Source organism: Pristis pectinata, chromosome 2 (genome assembly GCF_009764475.1).
Source record: "Pristis pectinata isolate sPriPec2 chromosome 2, sPriPec2.1.pri, whole genome shotgun sequence".
In the NCBI taxonomy this organism is placed as follows: domain Eukaryota; kingdom Metazoa; phylum Chordata; class Chondrichthyes; order Rhinopristiformes; family Pristidae; genus Pristis; species Pristis pectinata.
Genome location: NC_067406.1, coordinates 2,384,129 through 2,404,734, shown reverse-complemented (window position 1 = coordinate 2,404,734; position 20,606 = coordinate 2,384,129). Strand labels below are relative to the sequence as shown.

The 20,606-nt window shown below is 53.3% G+C and overlaps 1 protein-coding gene across 1 annotated transcript in view; it reads left to right on the top strand.

The window, feature by feature from the left end:
- The first annotated feature begins 10,171 nt into the window (after positions 1-10,171).
- LOC127583438 (heat shock 70 kDa protein 12B-like) overlaps positions 10,172-20,606 on the top strand; it is a 34,940-nt gene continuing 24,505 nt past the window's right edge. The window contains exons 1-3 of the mRNA XM_052039457.1: positions 10,172-10,304; positions 17,532-17,606; positions 20,478-20,578. Of these exons, the coding sequence (XP_051895417.1) occupies positions 17,543-17,606; positions 20,478-20,578 (165 nt within the window). The 5' untranslated portion in view covers positions 10,172-10,304; positions 17,532-17,542. The remainder of the gene's footprint in view (positions 10,305-17,531; positions 17,607-20,477; positions 20,579-20,606) is intronic.

The following is a 20,606-nucleotide window of genomic DNA, read 5'->3' as shown; positions in this document are numbered from 1 at the left end:
CCTCCCTGATCCCTATGTCCCCCACTGCCTGACATCGCTGTTGACCCCCGAGTCTGTGGTTCCCTCCCCGAACCTGTCCCCCACTCTCCCCCTCGTCAGACCCTCCTTACGGCCTTGTTCTCTGGCCGAGCTGTGGTCCCCACCCCTGACGCTGACCCCTCTGCCCCCGGCCTGCTCTTCATCTCCAGTTTCACTCCTGAGGATTAGAACACAGAAGATAGAACAGTACAGCACAGGAACAGGCCCTTCGGCCCACAATGTTGTGCTGGACTAATTAAACAAGTAACGAAACACCTAACTAAGCTAATGCCTTCTGCCTGCACAATGTCCGTCTCCCTCCATTCTCTGCACATCCATGCACCTCTCTAAGACCCTCTTAAACCCCTCTATGGTATCTGCCTCCACCCCCACCCCTGGCAGCCTGTTCCAGGCACCCACAGCTCTGTGTAAAAAAACCTGCCCCCCTCATCTCCGTCTGCAGAGGGGCCACACCAAAGGCGACACTGAGGGTGACTCCAGTTCAGACACGTCTTCTGCACCCTCCCCAAAGCCTCCACATCCTTCCTGTAACGGGGCGATTGGGTGGGAATGCTCCGCAGTGTTAAGGCACTATGTAAATGCAAGTGACAGCATCCCAAGGTTGAACAAGCTTAAATAGGAAGGAAGTCCAGGGCGGGGGATCCCAGCCCTGCCCAAAGCGCTGCGGCGGCTGACAATAACCGCGGAGTGTTTACAACCTGTTGTTATGCTGAGGGCCACGGTGCAACTGTCTCGCTCATTGTCGGGATGTGGGAATCACAAGGCCAGCATTCAGTGCCCATCCCTCATTGCCCTGGAGAAGGTGGGGGTGAGCTGCCTTCTTGAACCACTGCAGACCTTCTGGAGGGTGGGAGGTGGGAGCTGGGAGGGAGGATTCCAGGATTCAGACACACTGTTGAAGGATTGTTGAGGGTGCGTCATACAGCACAGAGACAGGCCCTTTGGCCCAACACGTCCATGCTGACCTTTCTGCCCATCAACACCAATCCCATTTGCCCACGGTAGGACCGTATTTCTCTATGCCTGTTTCTTCCTGTCTAAATGTCTTACATACAGTGACTGTATTTGATTCCACTGCCGCCTCTGGCAGCGCATTCCACGGAACATAGAAACATTACAGCACAGTACAGGCCCTTCAGCCCACAATGTTGTGCCCACATTTTATCCTGCTCTAAGAGAAGATTTCTTGATCAGTCACATGTACATTGAAACACACAGTGAAATGCATCTTTTGCGTAGAGTGTTCTGGGGGCAGCCCGCAAGTGTCGCCACGCTTCCGGCGCCAACATAGCACGGCCGCAACTTCCTAACCCGCACGTTTTTGGAATGTGGGAGGAAACCGGAGCATCCGGAGGAAACCCACACAGACACGGGGAGAACGTACAAACTCCTTACAGACAGCGGCCGGAATTGAACCCAGGTCGCTGGTGCTGTAATAGCATTACGCTAACCGCTACACTACCCTGCCTGCCCCTCCCACATAGCCCTCCATTTCTCTATCATTCATGTGTCTATCTAAGAGTCTCTTAAATGTCCCTAATGTATCTGCCCCCACAACCTCTGCCGGCAGTGTGTTCCACACACCCACCACTCTCTGTGTAAAAAACTTACCCCTGACATCCCCCTTATACCTTCCTCCAATCACCTTAAAATTATGCCCCCTCGTGTTAGCCATTGTCACCCTGGGAAAAAGTCTCTGACTGTCCACTCGATCTATGCCTCTTATCATCTTGTACACCTCTATCAAGTCACCTCTCATCTCTCCAAAGAGAAAAGCCCTCGCTCACTCAACCTATCCTCATAAGACACGCTCTCCAATCCAGGCAGCATCCTGGTAAATCTCCTCTGCACCCTCTCTAAAGCTTCCCCATCCTTCCTATAATGAAGTGAGCAGAAATGAACACAATACTCCCAAGTGTGGTCTAACCAGAGTTCTGTAGAGCTGCAACATCACCTCGCGGCTCTTGAACTCAATACCCCGACTAATCAAGGCTGACACACCATACGCCTTCTTAACAACCCTATCAACCTGTGTGGCAACCTTGAGGGATCTATGGATGTGGACCCCAAGATCCCTCTGTTCCTCCACACTGCTAAGAGTCCTGCCATTAACCTTGTATTCTGCCTTCAAATTCAATCTCCCAAAGTGTATCACTTCACACTTATCTGGGTTGAACTCCATCTGCCACTTCTCAGCCCAGCTCTGCATTCTATGAATGTCTTGTTGTAATCTACAGCAACCTTCTACACTATCCACAACACCACCAACCTTTGTATCATCAGCAAACTTACTAACCCACCCTTCCACACCCTCATCCAAGTCATTTATAAAAATCACAAAGAGCAGGGGTCCCAGAACAGATCCCTGCGGAGCACCACTGGTCACCGACCTCCAGGCAGAATATGCTCCATCTACCACCACCCTCTGTCTTCCATGGGCGAGCCAATTCTGAATCCACACAGTGAAGTTTCCCTGGATCCCATGCCTCCTGACTTACTGAATGAGCCGAAGATAAGGTCCAGTGCAGCCCTGTATCCAGTAGGACTCTCCACATGTTTTCCTCTACATATCGTCTCAAACACTTTCTTGGATGCCCCACCCGAGCCCCTTACACTGGCAATCCCAGTCAGTGTTGGGAAAATGAAAACCCCCACCACTATTGGTGTTGGTATTGGAATTGGTTCATTAATGTCACACGTACCGAGATACTAACTACTGACCGGTGGATCTGACATCCACCATCATGAAGTGCGTCGAAAGTCTGGTCATGGCTCGTATCAACTCCAGCCTCCTGGAAAACCCCAACCCACTGTAATTCGCCTATCAGCGAAACAGGTCTACAGCAGATACCTTCTCCCTGGCCCTACACTCATTTCTGGAGCATCTGGACAGTAAAGACACCTACGTTAGACTATTGTTTATTGACTACAGGCTGAGACCTGGGACTCAACACCTCCCTCTGCAATTGGATCCTTGACTTTCTGACCAACAGACCACAAGCAGTGAGGATAGGCAGCAACACCTCCAGCACAATTATTCTCAACACTGGTGCCCCACAAGGCTGTGTCCTCAGCTCTCCACTCTACTCCCTATACACTCACGACTGTGTGGCCAGATTCTGCTCTAACTCCATCTACAAGTTTGCAGATGATACCATCGTTGTAGGACGTATCTCAAACAACGATGAGTCAGAGTACAGGAAGGAGACAGAGAGCTTAGTGGAATGGTGTCATGTCAACAATCTTTCCCTCAATGTCAGCAAAAAAGGTCAATGACCAGCTATTGACTTCAGGAAAGGGGGCGGTGTACATACACCTGTCTACATCAGCTTGCAACAATGGTGCTGAGGTCGAGAGGGTTGAGAGCTTCAAGTTCCTAGGAGTGAACATCACCATTAGCCTGTCCTGGTCCAACCACGTAGATGCCACGGCCAAGAAAGCTCACCAGTGCCTCTACTTCCTCAGGAGGCTAAAGAAACTCGGCATGTCCTCTTTGACTCTTACCAATTTTTACAGATGCACCATAGAAAGCATCCTATCTGGATGCATCATGGCTTGGTACGGCAACTGCTCTGTCTGGGACCGCAAGAAACTGCAGAGAGTTGAGTTCACAGCTCAGCGCATCACGGACACCAGCCTCCCCTCCCGTGGACCATCTACACTTCCCGCTGCCTCGGTAAAGCAGTCAATATAATCAAAGACCCCTCCCACCCTGGTCATTCTCTCTTCTCCCCCCTCCCATCGGGCAGAAGATACAAAAACCTGAAAGCACGTACCACCAGGCTCAAGGACAGCTTCAATCCCGCTGTTATAAGACTATTGAACGGTTCCCTAGTACGATAAGATGGACTCTTGACCTCACAATCTACCTCATTATGACCTTGCACCTTATTGTCTGCCTGCACTGCACTTTCTCTGTAACTGTAACACTTTACTCTGCATTCTGTATTGTTTTACCTTGTACTACCTCAGCGCACTGTGTAATGAATTGACCTGTACGATCGGTATGCAAGACAAGTTTTTCACTGGACCTCAGTACATGTGACAATAATAAACCAATTCCAGCACAGTGAAAAGCTTTTGTTTTACATGCCATCCAGACAGATCATTCCGTACATCAGTACATCGAGGTAGTATCGAAGGAAAACAGAATGCAGAATAAAGTGTCACAGTTACAGAGAAAGTGCAGTGCAGGCAGACAATAAGGTGCAAGGTCATAACGAGGTAGATTGTGAGATCAAGAGTCCATTTTGTCGTACTAGGGAACCGTTCAATAGTCTTATAACAGCAGGATAGAAACTGTCCTTGAGCCTGGTGGTACGTGCTTTCAGGCTTTTGTATCTTCTGCCCAATGGGAGGGGGGAGAAGAGAGAATGTCCGGGGTGGGTGGGGTCTTTGATTATGTCGGCTGCTTCACCCTATTGCCCCCACACCTTTCTGCGAATTGCTTGCATATCTCTTCCTCTGACTCCCGCTGACTACTGGGGGGCCTGAAGTGTAACCCAGCAATGTGATCCCTCTCTTATTCTGAGGTTCTACCCATGTGGCCCCATCAGACGATCGTCCCACTGACAAAGGGGAGTATTTCCAAGTCAGGGTGGTGTGGGGGTTGGAGGGGAACCTGCAGGGGGGATGTTCCTCTCCACCTGCTGGCCTCGTCCGTCGTGGGAGGTGCGGACAGACGAGCCCAGGCCAGTAACCGCAGGTCATTGTGAAAGGCACCACACAAATGCAGCACCTGTTCCACACAAATGGAAGATCAGGGACTCCATTACCAGCACTGACAGAAGGGCTGAATGGCCTCCTTCCATGTCATGTACTTTCTGCTTCCACACATTCGTAGAGTTATATAGAAAGGAAACAGGCCCTTCGGCCCTACTCGCCCATACTAACCATGATGCCGATCTACACTCGTCCCATTTGCATCTGACGTGGTGGGGGGGGAGGTGGGGGGGGTGGGGAGGGGTTCAGGGAGGGAACGGCAGAGCTCAGGATCCAGCCACAGCTGCCAGTCCTGGGACAATGATGGTGATCTTAGAGGGTAATAGGTTCAGAGGGGTGTAGGGGCCGGAGGGGGTCACAGAGAGGATCTCGGGTCAGTTCTGTGGTGAGGGTGTGCCTTGCCTGGCTGCCCAGTGCCCCCCATTCACGGACGCCCGTGTCTCCGGCTCTGTGACTGTAAGCGGGAAGTGGCTGTGGAAGCTGTGCCTGGCGCCGGAACAATCGCCTGTGGCTGAGGATTCCGAACGGACCTTTCCCAAAATAAATCATGGCAACAATGGGTCAGCACAATCCCGGAAAACAGTCCGATCCCAGTCGGAATCAGAGTTGACAATCCGGTTAACCCCGTCACTGCCAGCCAGGGTCACAGAGGCTGACAGATTTTCCCAATACCAAGCCTTCCTATATCACACAATGGTGCAGAACGTAGGATCCTTCTGCACACAGGAAGATCCCAGCTGTTGGCCTGAGGGCAGTGGGGAGAATTCCCCAATCTTCCTCCCACCGTGGCCTTGAATCCCTTCCATCCCATGGGAAAGAGAGGCTCTGAGCTGATCGGGACGTCAGTACCCCTGGCAGTGCTACACCCCATCAGTCCTGTGTTCATCTGTTGACCTGGACATTCAGGCCCAGGGCACCAAGCGGAACAAACCACAAACCACCCATCCCTCACCGATCCGGAGGGAATAGCTCACCCGGTTTGCTCCTGGTACGGAGTCCTTGATCCGTCCACTGAGGATACGTGTAGGGTCTTGTGGGAGGGAGCTCCCGGGGGTCGGCCCAGAGGGGACCAATCATCAACCAAACTAACAGGTGTCCTCCACCAGCTCGGGCAGGGCACGTCCCTGTGGCTGGAGTTCCCCAGGGCTGTCTGGGACGTCCTGGGGATAGACTAGGTGAGGGTCCTGGGGAAAAGCCTGGTGACTTGGGGAGATGCCCCTCTCTCGTGGCACAGGGCAGTCATCGCCCTGCTGCCTCAAGCGGGGCGATGACCCCCCCTGTTGAGGAACTGGTGCCCAATGTCCCTCCTCAGCATGGGTTATGTTCTTTATCCAAACCCATCCCATGCTGGACCATATGATCCACCCCAACCAGTCGCTTACGGTCCCGGGACGGTCCATCCAGGATAACATCCAGTAGGTCTGGGACCAGCCCACCTTCCCCAGAGGGCTGGTGTCTCGGTCGCCTTCCTCTCCCTCGGCCAGGAGAAGCTTTGGACAGATGGGTCACAGATACCTTTTCCAAAATCTCTGTGTGTTCGGATCGGTGAAGGTCAATGGGTCCCTTCATTTGGGGAGAGGTGTACGTCAGGGATGCCCCGTGTCTGGCCATTCCATCCACATGGAGCCATTCCCGTGTCTTCAGGAAGTTGACTGGGTCCGGCTCTGCACGGACCGGGAGTGGAGGTGGACATCACGGCTCACACTGACACGTCGTCCTCATAGTCACAGGTCCCAGGGACCTGGGGAGGATGCACTGGTCTCAGCAGGACTTTGCAGATCACAGTCCCAGGGTCAGACACAAGAGTGAAGCTCCCTCCACACTGTCCCGTCACACACTCCCGGGGTCAGACACAGGGTGAGGCTCCCTGTACACTGTCCCGTCACACACTCCCGGGGTCAGACACAGAGTGAGGCTCCCTGTACACTGTCCCGTCACACACTCCCGGGGTCAGACACAGGGTGAAGCTCCCTCCACACTGTCCCGTCACACACTCCCGGGGTCAGACACAGGGTGAAGCTCCCTCCACACTGTCCCGTCACACACTCCCGGGGTCAGACACAGAGTGAGGCTCCCTCCACACTGTCCCGTCACACACTCCCGGGGTCAGACACAGAGTGACACTCCCTCCACACTGTCCCATCACACACTCCCGGGGTCAGACACAGAGTGAGGCTCCCTGTACACTGTCCCATCACACACTCCCAGAGCAGGGAACGGGTTTTGCTAGGCTGCTGATTTGGAGGAAGTGTGTACAGGGAGGGGTGGTGTGACTGGATCGAAATTCCTGGTGGACTAGTGCTGCTCCGTCCTCAGGGAGTTCCCTCAGCCCTGCATTTAACCCTGGCCTGTGACGGGAAGCGGTGCCCCTGTCTGCGTAGTGGGGTGTGTGCAGGACCTATTGTTCCACAGCACGCAACCTGCGCTCACAGTCTAAAAACAGCAGCGGGCCTGCTGGTGAGGAAGGAGGGTGGGACTCCTGGGCTGTACTCTCTGCCTCTCAGCCTCAGTCCCCTCACACAGCTCGAAGGAACGGGGAAAAACAGCGGCCCGTCCACCATTCAACCTTACTTGTCTCCAATCCGTCGCACAGTTGTGCAGTGCAGTCAGACAACACAGAGCCAGGCCCTTCGGCCCAATGTGTCCACGGTAGTGTAGTGGTTAGTGTAACGCTATTAGAGCGCCAGTGACCTGGGTTCAATTCCAGCCACTGTCTGTAAGGAGTTTGTACGTTCTCCCCGTGTCTGCGTGGGTTTCCTCCGGGTGCTCCGGTTTCCTCCCACATTCCAAAGAAGTACGGGTTAGGAAGCTGTGGGCGTGCTATGTTGGCGCCGGAAGCGCGGCGACACTTGCGGGCTGCCCCCAGAACACTCTACATAAAAGATGCATTTCACTGTGTGTTTCAATGTACATGTGACTAATAAAGAAATCTGATCTTATCATAAGTATCATCGATACTAATCCCATTTACCAACACGCTCTGTGGCCTTGGTCATTTAGAGGGTCATCCAGATGCTTCTTCAACATTAGAATTATAGAGTTATACAGCAGGCCCTTTGGCCCAACTCATCCATGCCGACCAAGATGCCCATCTAAGCTGGTCCCATTTGCCCGTGTTTGGCCCATATCCCTCAAAAGTCTCCCATCCATGGATAAGATAAGATATCTTTATTAGTCACATGTACATTGAAACACACAGTGAAATGCATCTTTTGCGTAGAGTGTTCTGGGGGCAGCCCGCAAGTGTCGCCGCGCTTCCGGCACCAACATAGCACGGCCGCAACTTCCTAACCCGTACGTCTTTGGAATGTGGGGAGGGAAACCGGAGCACCGGAGGAAACCCACGCAGACACGGGGAGAACGTACAAACTCCTTACAAATAGCGGCAGGAATTGAACCCGGGTCGCTGACGCTGTAATAACATTACGCTAACCGCTACACTACCGTGCCTGCCCCTGTCCAACATCGTGGGAGTCTCTGCCACCACCTCTCCCTCTCCCTTCCCTCCCCTCCCCCTTTTCCTCCCCCTTTCCCCTCTCCCCTCCCCCGTCTCCTCCCCCCTCCTCCCCTCTCTCTCCCCCTCCCCCAGTTCTGAGCTCTGGGCTGACACAGGACTGTATGAGATGATGTTCATGGGTCCCAGACAAGGAGATCGAATGTCTCGCGCTGTCTCTGGGTCCGAGCCCACCTGGAGGCGGGGGGGGTTAGACAGAATGTACTGGGACAGGGGTCACTCCACTAACTTCCTGCCTCAGCCCCTACACACCCCATAAATCCCACCCCCTCCCCTGGGTCCCTCAGTCCTGCCCACTGGGCTGGGGTCGGATGTGATTGCGACCTCTGACCTCTGCCTCTGCCCCAGGTCACCTCCTTGCACGGGATTGTCTGGTCAAAGGGCAGCGATGGTGTCCGACTGTCGGTGGGGAGGGGTCACAGCCACAAACAGGACGGTGAAGACCCCAGGAGTTGTGGGAGGGGCAAATATCTGCTGACCCCTCAGCTCCATCCTCTCCCATCTCCCTAAAGCCCCGCCATCCCAAATCAGCACCCATTTCCCAACCCCCTCCCATTCCTTCCATCCCCTCCCCCAATACCCACCTCAATCCCCTTCCATGCCCCCACTCCCCTCCCATCCCAAAACCCATTTCGTTCCTGCCATTCCCAATCCCCCTCCCATCTCAAACCCCTCACATCCCAAGCCCCCTACCCCAACCCTCTCCAGTGGGCAGCTTGACCACTGGGCACAGGTCAATGGGCAAAAGCCTATCTGTCCCTCTCACCTGTGTGTGTGCATGTGTATGTATGCATGTGTGTCTGTGTGCATGTGTGTGCATGTGTATGTGTGTCTGTGTGCATGTGTGTGTGTGTGCATGTATCTGTGTACGTGTGTGTGTGTCTGTGTGCATATGTAGGTGTGCACATAAATATTTTCACTGGACATACAAGTAGGCATGCAAGGTACGGTGGAGAGCGTTCTGACTGGTTGCATCACCGCCTGGTATGGAGGCTCCAACGCACAGGATCGCAAGAGGCTGCAGAGGGTTGTAGACTCACTCAGCTCCATCACAGGCACAACCCTCCCTGCCATCGAGGACATCTTCAAGAGGCGGTGCCTCAAGAAGGCGGCATCCATCACTGAGGACCGTCACCACCCGGGACATGCCCTCTTCTCATTGCTACCATCGGGGAGGAGGTACAGGAGCCTGAAGACCCACACTCAGCAATTCAGAAACAGTTTCTTCCCCTCTGCCATCAGATTTCTGAACGGTCCCTGAACCCATGAACACTCCCTCGTTATTCCTTTGTTTTTGCACAAATCAATTTTGTAATTTATAGTAAGTTTACATCTTTGCACTGTACTGCTGCCGCAAAACAACACATTTCACGTCAGATGTCAGTGATACTAAACCTGATTCTGAAGTCAGTGTGAGACAGGATGTGTGTAAAGACTGGTGTGTGTGTGGACAACATTGTGCAAAATGCCTCTGTGTTTGTTCATAGAGTGTTTGTGTACTTACAAGTATAAGTGTGACTGTGTTATATGTGAGCACCTGAGTGTGAATAAGTACATTTAAGTGTGAGTGTATTTAAGTGTGTGTCAATGTGTGTATTTTAGTCTGTGTGTAGGTATGAGTCCTGTAAGTGTGAGTATGTGTAAGTGTAGGTACTGTGTGTGAGAGTGCTCTGTGTGTGTTGTCAGTGTGTGTGTGTCCTGTGTGTGAGTGTGTGTTGTCAGTGTGAGTGTGTGTTGTCAGTGTGAGTGTGTGTGTAGATGTGTGTCCTGTGAGTGTGTGTTTTCAGTGAGTGTTGGTGCCTGTGTGTGAGGAGTGCACCCAGTGTGCAGGAGGGTGCGGGGAGCCGGTGAAGGGTTAACCTCGGGGCGGGACAACCCTGTTCCCAGCCGCCAGATCTCAGACGGTGCGAGCGGCGCAGCGCAGCGGGGTCTCCGCGGATCGGGAGCGGCAGCGGCGTAAATCTCCGCGCCTTCTGCGCCCTCCGGAGCCGGGGCAGCGGGGAGCAGCGCTGGACGGGCCGGTCGCTGGGTGAGTCCGTCCTGACACCCCCCCCCCCCAACCCACGGACCCCCACCCTCACGCCCCCAACCCACGGACCCCCAACCCACGGACCCCCACACCCCCAACCCACGGACCCCCACACCCCCCTCAACCCACGGACACCCACCCCCCTCAACCCAACACACGGACCCCCACCCCCTCAACCCACGGACCCCCACCCCCCCAACGCACGGACTCCCCCCAACCCACGGACCCCATCACCCCGGGGTGAAGCAGGAGCACGGCTATCCGTGGGATCTTGCCGTGTGCTCTGAGGGGTAATGGGTGCAATCCTCCCCCCCCCCCGTGTAGGATCCATTCCCCCACCACCCCCCCCCCAGTCCTCACCGATCCCGCGGCACACCAGCTTCCAGCACCCCCACCCGGGTGTTACCAGTTCCTGCTCCGCAATCCCACAGCGGATGGCTGGAATCTCCGCAGACCCTGGTCTTGGGAAGGGGAGCCTCGACCACAGCTCCCTGACTGGTGACTCTGACCCACTGCCTGAGGGGGACGATGGGGTTCTGGCCTCAGGACCAAGCCCTGCAACCTCAGCTCATGACCCCACCACCCCTCTCCCACCTCCCATCCAATCCCCGGGTGCTGTGACCCCTCTGGCAGCCTCCCACTGGGCTGGACCGTGCAGGAGGTGCTGGTAACCAGAGAGGGTGTGGCTGAGGCTTTCTGGACACTGCAGAGGCTCCAGGGCCGATCCCAGGGTTTAGAAGGTTGGGATGTGGATCTGACAGTGTGTAGAGGGGGAGAGACCATCACCCCCGGTCAGGACCCTGCGACCCGAGGCAGGGGTCCGGCTGGGACCCACCTCCACACGGAGGGGAATGTGGGGACCTGCCTCCCTCGCAGTCTGAAGACAGAGGGTAGTGGTCAATGGGAGGTCCGTGACCCGTGGTGTTCCACAGGGATCTGTACTGGGACCTCTGCTGGTTGTGATGTATGTAAAGGACGGGTGAAAACGTACATGGGTGGGTTAGTAAGTTTGCAGACGATAGAAGATTGACAAAGGATACAGCAGGATACAGATCAACTTTTTTTAAAACTTTATTTCTACAGCTCGGTAACAGGCCCTTCTGGCCCAACGAGCCAGCGTTGCCCAATTACACCCACATTAATCGACTAACCCCTACGTCTTTGGAATGTGGGAGGAAACCGGAGCACCCGGAGGAAACCCACGCAGACACGGGGAGAACGTACAAACTCCTTACAGACAGCGGCCGGAATTGAACCCAGGTCGCTGGCGCTGTAATAGCGTTACACTAACCACTCCACTACCGTGCTGCAGTTACAGATATTGGCAGAGAAATGGCAGATGGAATTTAATCTGGACAAGTGTGAGGTTTAGAACACAGAACACTACAGCACAGTACAGGCCCTTCGGCCCACAACGTTGTGCCGACATTTTATCCTGTTCTAAGATCTATCTAACTCTTCCCTCCCACATAGCCCCCTATTTTTCTATCATTCATGTGGCTATCTAAGAGTCTCTTAAATGTCCCTAATGTATCTGCCCCCACAACCTCTGCCGGCAGTGTGTTCCACACACCCACCACTCTCTGTGTAAAAAAAACTTACCCCTGACATCCCCCTTATACCTTCCTCCAATCACCTTAAAATTATGCCCCCTCGTGTTAGCCATTGTCGCCCTGAGAAAAAGTCTCTGACTCGATCTATGCCTCTTATCATCTTGTTCACCTCTATCAAATCCCCTCTCATCCCCCTTCTCTCCAAAGAGAAAAGCCCGAGCTCGCTCAACCTGTCGTCATAAGACATGCTCTTGAATCCAGGCAGCATCCTGGTAAATCTCCTCTGCACCCTCTCTAAAGCTTCCACATTCTTCCCATAGTGAGGCAACCAGAACTGAACACAATACTCCAAGCGTGGTCTGACCAGCATTCTATAGAGCTGCAACATCACCTCACGGCTCTTGATCTCAATACCCTGACTTCTGAAGGCTGCATTTGGACTATTGCATTCAATTCTGGTGGCTCCATTACAGGAAGGATGTGGAGGCTGGGGAGAGTGTGCAGAAGAGGTTCACCAGGATGCTGCCTGGATTAGAAGGTATGAGCTATAAGGAGAGGTTGGACAAACCTGGATTGTTTTCTCTGGAGTGTTGGAGGCTGAGGGGAGACCTGATAGAAGTTTATACAATTACGAGAGACATATAGAGTGGACAGCGGGTATCTTCTTCCCAGAGTCGAAGTGTCCAATACCAGAGGGCATGCATTTAAGGTGAGAGGGGAAAGTTCAAAGGAGATGTGTGGGGCAAGTTTTTACACAGAGAGCAGTGGGTGCCTGGAATGTGCTGCCAGGGGTGGGGGTGGAGGCAGATACGATAGAGGGGTTTAAGAGGCTCTTAGACAGACACATGGATGTGCAGGGACTGGAGGGAGATGGACCATGTGCAGGCAGAAGGGATTAGTTTAGTTTGACGTTTAATTAGTTTGGCAGTGTTCCCGTTCCTGTGGTGTACTGTTCTATGTTGTATCCAAAGCAGGATGGAAGGACTTTCGTAACCCTGGGGAGGGTAGGTGGGGGTGTGTGGAAGGTGGGTCAGGGGTGAGGTCACACATCCAGGGGACCCAGGCTGGGGTAGATGTGTGGCGCTTCAGTTGCTGGGCTGTAGCCAGAGGTAGACCACTGATCCAGAGACACAAGTTCAAATCCTCCCCTCGGCAGCTGGGGAATTTGCATTCAACTCATTAAATAAGTCTGGAGTTTCTAAAACCAAAGAACCCTGGTCTCCGTACAGGATCCATGGAATGATCCATGGATTGTTGCAGGGGATCTCCTGCCTGTGCCTGTGTCTGGTCTATCTGACTCCGGCCCCACTGATGGGGTAGGTAGGGATGGACATTTCTGGTGACATCTGTCTCCCAGGTTGGTGTCCTTTGTCTGGAACCTCCGGCGTAACTCCTGAGTTGTCAGGAGAGGCTGGATAGGCTGCGATGGTTTTCCCCAGAGGGCTGAGGGGTGACCTTATGGAGGTTTATAAAATCAAGAGGGGCACAGATAAGGTGGACGTTCACAGTCTAGTCCCCAGGGTAGGGGAGTCCAATACTAGAAAGTGTAGGTTTAAGGTGAGGGGGGACCTGAGGGGCAACTTTCTCACCCAGAGGGTGGTGTGTATGTGGAACGAGCTGCCAGAGGAAGTGGTAGAGGAGGGCAGGCACGGTAGTGTAGCGGTGAGTGTAACGCTATTACAATGCCAGCGACCCAGGTTCAATTCTGGCCGCTGTCTGTAAGGACGTTCTCCCTGTGTCTGCGTGGGTTTCCTCTGGGTGCTCCGGTTTCCTCCCACATTCCAAAGACATACGGGTTAGGAAGCTGTGGACATGCTATGTTGGCGCCGGAAGCGTGGCGACACTTGCGGGCTGCCCCCAGAACACTCTACGCAACAGATGCATTTCACTGTGTGTTTCTATGTACATGTGACTAATAAAGATCTCTTATCTTACAATTACAAAACATTTCAAAGACAGTTGGACAGGTACATGGACAGGAAAGGTTTAGAGGGATATGGGCCAAACGTGGGCAAATGGCTCAGGTAGGTCAGCATGGATGAGTTGGGCCGAAGGGCCTGTTTCCATGCTGTATAACTCTGTGACTGTACGAATGTACGAGAATGTAGATACCAAATGTGTGAAAGGGCAGAGAATCTCTCTCTCTCTCTCTCTCTCTTTATCTCCCTCCCTCCCTCTCTCTCTCTCTCTCTTTATCTCCCTCCCTCCCTCTCTCTCTCTCTCTTACTCCCCATCCCTCCATCCTCTCTCAGTCTCACTTCCTCGCTCCCTCTCTGCCACCCTCTCTCCCTCTCTGAGATCTGCGATTCCAGCCTCGTGCGAGTTTAACTTCTCCACCGTAGGCTGTGGCTGTGCCTACCTCTGCCCCGACTCCGAGCTCTGGGATTCTCCCCACGCCTCGAGCCTAGAACCAGGGGTCACTCGGGGTCAGACGCTACCTGGCGACAGGGGACGCTGTGCCTGAGACTCTCCACCGATCGATGCGGTCCTGGTGCAGTGGTTGGGATCACACCTCCTGGAGTCTGTGGACACTGCCAACTCCTGCTCTGTTGTCTTGTAAGTCAGCATGTGAAGGGTTAAAGTGGTCAGCGGATAGTGGGTGGGAGAGGAATGCAGGGTGAGTGGGGAGAGTCCCAGGGCTCGGCAGGCAGCTGGAATTAACAGCAGCAACCAGAGGTGTCCGCGCGTGTGTGAGAGAGAGAGAGAGAGAGAGAGAGAGAGAGAGAGAGCCTAAACATGTGGTGCGTGTGTCTGAGGCTGACTGTGAGGGAATGGGTGTGATTATGAATCTGAGTGTGTGTGTGTGTGTGAGAGAGGGCAGATGTGAATGTATATCCCTAATGTGAGCATAAGTGTGTAAGGATGTAGGTATCAAAAGCTGAATGGTCAGAGATAGTCTCTCTCTCTGTCTCTCTCTCTGTCTCTCTCTCTGTCTCTCTCTCTGTCTCTCTCTCTGTCTCTCTCTCTGTCTCTCTCTCTCTCTGTCTCTCTGTCTCTGTCTCTCTCTGTCTCTCTCTCTGTCTCTCTGTGTCTCTCTCTCTCTGTCTCTCTCTCTGTCTCTCTCTCTCTGTCTCTCTGTGTCTCTCTCTGTTTCTCTGTGTGTGTCTCTCTCTGTCTCTCTGTGTCTCTCTGTCTCTCTCTCTCTGGCTCTCTCTCTCAGTCTGTCTCTCAGTCTCTATCTCTCTCTCTCTCTGTCTCTCTCTCAGTTTCTCTCTCTCTCTGTCTCTCTCTCTCTCTGTCTCTCTCAGTCTATCTCTCTGTCTCTCTCTCTCTCCGTCCCTCCCTCTGTGACTCACTCACTCTCTGCCGCATTCTTCCTCTAGCTCTGTCAATCTCACATTCTCTCTCTCTGCCTCCCTCTCCCTCCCCACTTCTCCCCCTCTCTCTCCTCTATCCCCCTTCCTCCTCCCCTCCCTCTCCATGGCCAAGAAAGTTCACCAGTGCCTCTACTTCCTCAGGAGGCTAAAGAAATTCAGCATGTCCCCTTTGACTCTCACCAACTTTTATCGATGCACCACAGAAAGCATCCTATCAGGGTGTATCACGGCTTGGTATGGCAACTGCTCTGCCCGGGACCACAAGAAACAGCAGAGAGTTGTGGACACAGCCCAGTGCATCACGGACACCAGCCTCCCCTCCATGGACTCTGTCTACACTTCTCGCTGCCTCAGTAAAAAGTAGCCAACATAATCAAAGACCCACCCACACCGGACTTTCTCTCTTCTCCCCCTCCCATTGGGCAGAAGATACAAAAGCCTGAAAGCACGTACCACCAGGCTCAAGGACAGCTTCTATCCCACTGTTATAAGACTATTGAATGGTCCCCTAGTACAATAAGATGGACTCTTGACCTCACAACCTACCTCATTATTGTCTGCCTGCACTGCACTTTCTCTGTAACTGTAACACTTTATTCTGCATTCTGTTATTGTTTTACCCTGTACTACCTCAATGCACTGTTGTAATGAATTGACCTGCACGATCGGTTTGCAAGACAAGTTTTTCACTGGACCTCGGTACAAGTGACAATAATGAATCAATTCCGATTGCTCCCTCCCCCCCCTCCCTCAGTCAGAGGCACGAGGTATGAGTGCCTGTGTGGATATATTTTCATTTCTTCATTTTTTTAAGATTGTGGGTATCATCAACAATGCCAGCATTTATCCCCTGTCCCTAACTGCCCCTTGACAGGGTGGGGGTGAGCCTGCTTCATGAACCACTGCGGTCCTTCTGGGGAAGGTGTTTCCACAGCGCTGTTGGGAGGGTTCCAGGGTTTAGACCCTGTGACGGTGAAGGAACGGTGAGATATTTCTGTCAGGGTGGTGTGTGACCTGGAGGGGAACCTGCTAGTGGTGGTGTTGCCCTGCACCTGCCCTGAGTCCTTCTCTGTGGGAGGTGGTGGTGGGTTTGGGAGGTGCAGTCGGAGTAGCCCGGGTGGGTAACTGCAGTGCGTTGTGTAGACGGTGCACACTGCAGCCACTGTGTGCCAGCGGTGGAGGGAGGGAGTGTTTAGAGGGGGTGGGCGGGCTGCTTTGTCCTGGATGGTCCCGAGCTCCTCAAGAATTGTTGGAGGCACATTCACCCAGGCAAGTTTATCGATGCACCATAGAAAGCATCCTATCTGGGTGTGTCACGGCTTGGGACGGCAACTGCTCTGCCCAAGACCGCAAGAAGCTGCAGAGAGTTGTGGACACAGCCCAGCGCATCACGGACACCAGCCTCCCCTCCTTGGACTCTGTCTTTACCTCTCACTGCCTTGGCGAAGCAGCCAGCATAATCAAAGACCCCACCCACCCGGGACATTCTCTCTTCTCTCCTCTTCCATCGGGTGGAAGATACAGGAGCCTGAGGGCACGTACCACCAGACTTAAGGACAGCTTCTGCCCCACTGTGATAAGACTATTGAACATTTCCCTTATACAGTGAGATGGACTCTGACCTCACGATCTACCTTGTTGTGACCTTGCACCTTATTGCACTGCACTTTCTCTGTAGCTGTGACACTTTACTCTGTACTGTTATTGTTTTTACCTGTACTACATCAATGCACTCTGTACTAACTCAATGTAACTGCACTGTGTAATGAATTGACCTGTACGACTGGTTTGCAAGACAAGTTTTTCACTGTACCTCGGTACAAGTGACAATAATAAACCAATACCACTCCTGACTTGTGTCCTGCAGATGGTGGACCGACCTCACCACAGGATCCCCAGCCCCTGGCCTGCTCTTGTATTGATGTGGCTGGTCCGGTTGAGTTTCTGGTCAGTGCTGACCAGATGTTGGTGTCGGGGGCTTGGCGATGAGAATGCCATTGAATGTCTCAGACCATCCCTGATTGGAGATGGCCGTTGCCAGCATTCTTGTGGTAGGAATGTTACCACACACCATCCCATGCCGGAATGTCGTGCAGGACTTCAGGCACAGTCTGCTTCACGGTGAGGAGCTGTGAGTGGGATGGAACTTTGTGCAGCCGTCAGTGAACGCTCCCCCCCTGCCCCTCCAACAGTGCAGCACTCCCTCAGTACCGGTGCCTCAGTCTGCTCTGTGTGTACAGGATCGAGGAGTGGTGTCAGATTCAGATGCGAGGGTGCGTCCCACCACGTCCAACGCACAGACACAGCGGAGACTCCCAGCCTGCCGTGGGAATGACCAGACTTCTGCTGTTTTCCAGGGATTGCTTAGATGGAACGCCACAGCTGTAGAATGAAGTCGGCTGTCAACACCCCCACCGCTTGGCGGGCTTCAGGTAGGACTCTTCCATGCCACCCCCACACCCCATGCCAGACCACCCTGTGTGGTGGTGGTGACCTCAGCCAGCACACTCTCCCACCCCTTTCCCTGCTCTCCAGCCAGATGGCCCAGTCTTTGGAGGATATCATGGAGTGCCAATCAGGGGGGAGTAGTTGATGTAGTATATCAGGGTCTTCGATTGGTGATTGACTGAGTCCCACACAAGATCACAAGACAAAGGAGCAGAAGTAGGCCATTCTGCCCATCGAGTCTGCTCCACGACTTCACCATCTATTCTCCCATCTAGCCCCAATTCCTGGCCTTATCCCCATATCCCTGATACCCTGACTAATTAGATACCTATCAATCTCCTCCATAAACACCCCCAGTGATTGGGCCTCCACAGCTGTACGTGGCAACGAATTCCATAAATTCACGACCCTCTGGCTAAAGAAATTTCTCCTCATTTCTGTTCTAAATGGGTACCCTCTAATTCTAAGACTGTGCCCTCTGGTCCTGGACTCACCCACCAAGGCAAACAGCTTGGCCACATCTACTCTGTCCAGTCCTTTCAACATTCGAAATGTTTCTATGAGGTCCCCTCTCATTCTTCTGTACTCCAGTGAGTACAGTCCAAGAGCTGACAAACGGTCATATCATGTAAGCCCTTTCATTCTGGGAATCATCCTCGTAAATCTCCTCTGAACCCTCTCCAACATCAGTACATCCTTCCTAAGATAAGGGGCCTAAAACTGCACACAATATTCCAAATGAGGCCTCACCAGTGCCCCATAGAGCCTCATCAACACTTCCTTACTTTTATACACTATACCTCTCAAAATGAATGCCAGCATAGCATTCGCTCTCCTTACCACCGATCCGACCTGGTGGTTAACCTTTAGGGTATCCTGCACGAGGACCCCCAAGTCCCTTTGTACTTCTGTACTTTGAATTTTCTCTCCATGTAGATAATAATCTGCCTGCTTATATCTGCTTCCAAAGTGTACAACTGCACATTTCTCAACATTGAATCTCATCTGCCATTTCCTTGCCCATTCTCCTAAACTGTCCAAGGCCCAGGGGTCGTGGGAAAGGTGGGGATTGGATCAAGACGAAGGGAAGGGTAGCGGTGGAGGGGAGTTTCAGTGATGGGGGTGGGGTGGAACTGTGTGCAGTGGGTTCTACAGGGCTCAGTCCCGGCCCCTGGCTTCTTCCAGTGTCTGTATAATGTGGATTTGATTGTTGGGGCCAGGATTATGAACCTTGCCACAGACACCCCTGTGGCTGGCTGTCAGGGAGGGAGGCTGCTCTGGGCTGCAGGAAGAAGCCAGAGAGCAGCAGGTAGCATTCTGTCTGGAGAACTTGCTGCCTCCCCCTCCCACAGTGAGTTCCAGACCCCCACTCCCACTGTGACTGGGGGGGGGAGCGTTCCTCTTCTCCCCTCTGCCTCTTCTACAATGACTGTGCTCTGGCTTTGAACCCCTCTGCCGATGGAAATGGGTCCTTTCTGTTTACGCTGTCGAAGCCCTCACCCACCTCTCCCTCGGTTGGCCCTCCCTGTTCTGGAGAGAACCACCCAGGCAGTGACCTTGTAACTAACCGCAGCTCGGCCAGCACCCTTGTGGCCTCTGCTGCATGCGTGTGATCACGTCCTTCCCGTAACACGGAGATATCAGTCCGCTCGTTTCACGGGCACCATTGCCAACATTCATAGGACCATAGACCAGTACAGCACAATACAGGCCTTTCGGCCCACAATGTTGTGCCAACCTTTAAACATCACCTAAGACTATCTAACCCCTTCCTCCCACATATCCCCCTATTTTAAATTCCTCCATATGCTTATAAATTAAATTAAATTGTACTTACAGCATGGTAACAGGCCCTTTCAGCCCAACAAGTCCACGCCGCCCATTTTAAACCCCAAATTAAACCTATCCGTACGTCTTTAAAATGTGGGAGGAAACCGGAGCACCCGGACAAAACCCACGCAGACACGGGAGAACATACAAACTCCTTACAGAAAGCGGCTGGAATTGAACCCGGGTCGCTGGTGCTGTAATAGCGTTACACTAACCGCTACACTACCGATCTAGTAATCTCTTGAATTTGACCCATGTTCCTGCCTCCACCACCGCGCCAGGCAGCACATTCCATGCCCCAACCACTCTCTGGGTAAAAAACCTCCCTCTGATATCTCCCTTGAACTTCCCACCCATGACTTTAAAGCCATGCCCTCTTGTATTGAGCATTGGTGCCCTGGGAAAGAGGCGCTGGCTGTCTACTCTATCTATTCCTCTTAATATTTTGTACACCTCTATCATGTCTCCCCTCATCCTCCTCCTCTCTATTGAGTAAAGCCCTAGCTCCCTTAGTCTCTCCTCATAATGCGTACTCTCTAAACCAGGCAGCATCCTGGTAAATCTCTTCTGCACCCTTTCCAACGCTTCCACATCCTTCCTGTAATGAGGTGACCAGAACTGGACATTAAATCTTGAATCCCAGGTTTATTCCAATAACGGCATTCAGGTTCCCCTGTTGTGGGTGTGGAATTGTACACGGATCCAGACCGCTGACTGACCCACCACACAACTGTTCCTCCCCCACCTCCGGCCCCTGATCCCCACCCTCCTCACCCTCCACCCCACCGTCCCCCACATCCCTCCACCTCCATCACCCCTCTCCTCTGCCCCACTTCCCCCCTGGGAGGGGAGAGGAGCGGTGAATTGGGCGGACACTCTCGTGGACACCATTAGTTGAGGAGGTTAGCCCACATCCGATGGTTGGTGTCGGCCAACAGTTGAGGGGCCGAATGGTCTGTGTCGGGGAGGAGTGCTGGGACTTGAGGATTCTGGATGTTTGGCTGACGTCTTGCTCTGCTTCCCAGATTCTGGAGAGGAAGATCCAGCGGATGGAAGCCCAGGGGCTGGATCCCTCCTGCACCCAGAGAGCTGTGGTATCGCCCCCCTCACCCCCAACCTGTCCCTGGTAGGTAGAGCACACCCCCACCCTCTCG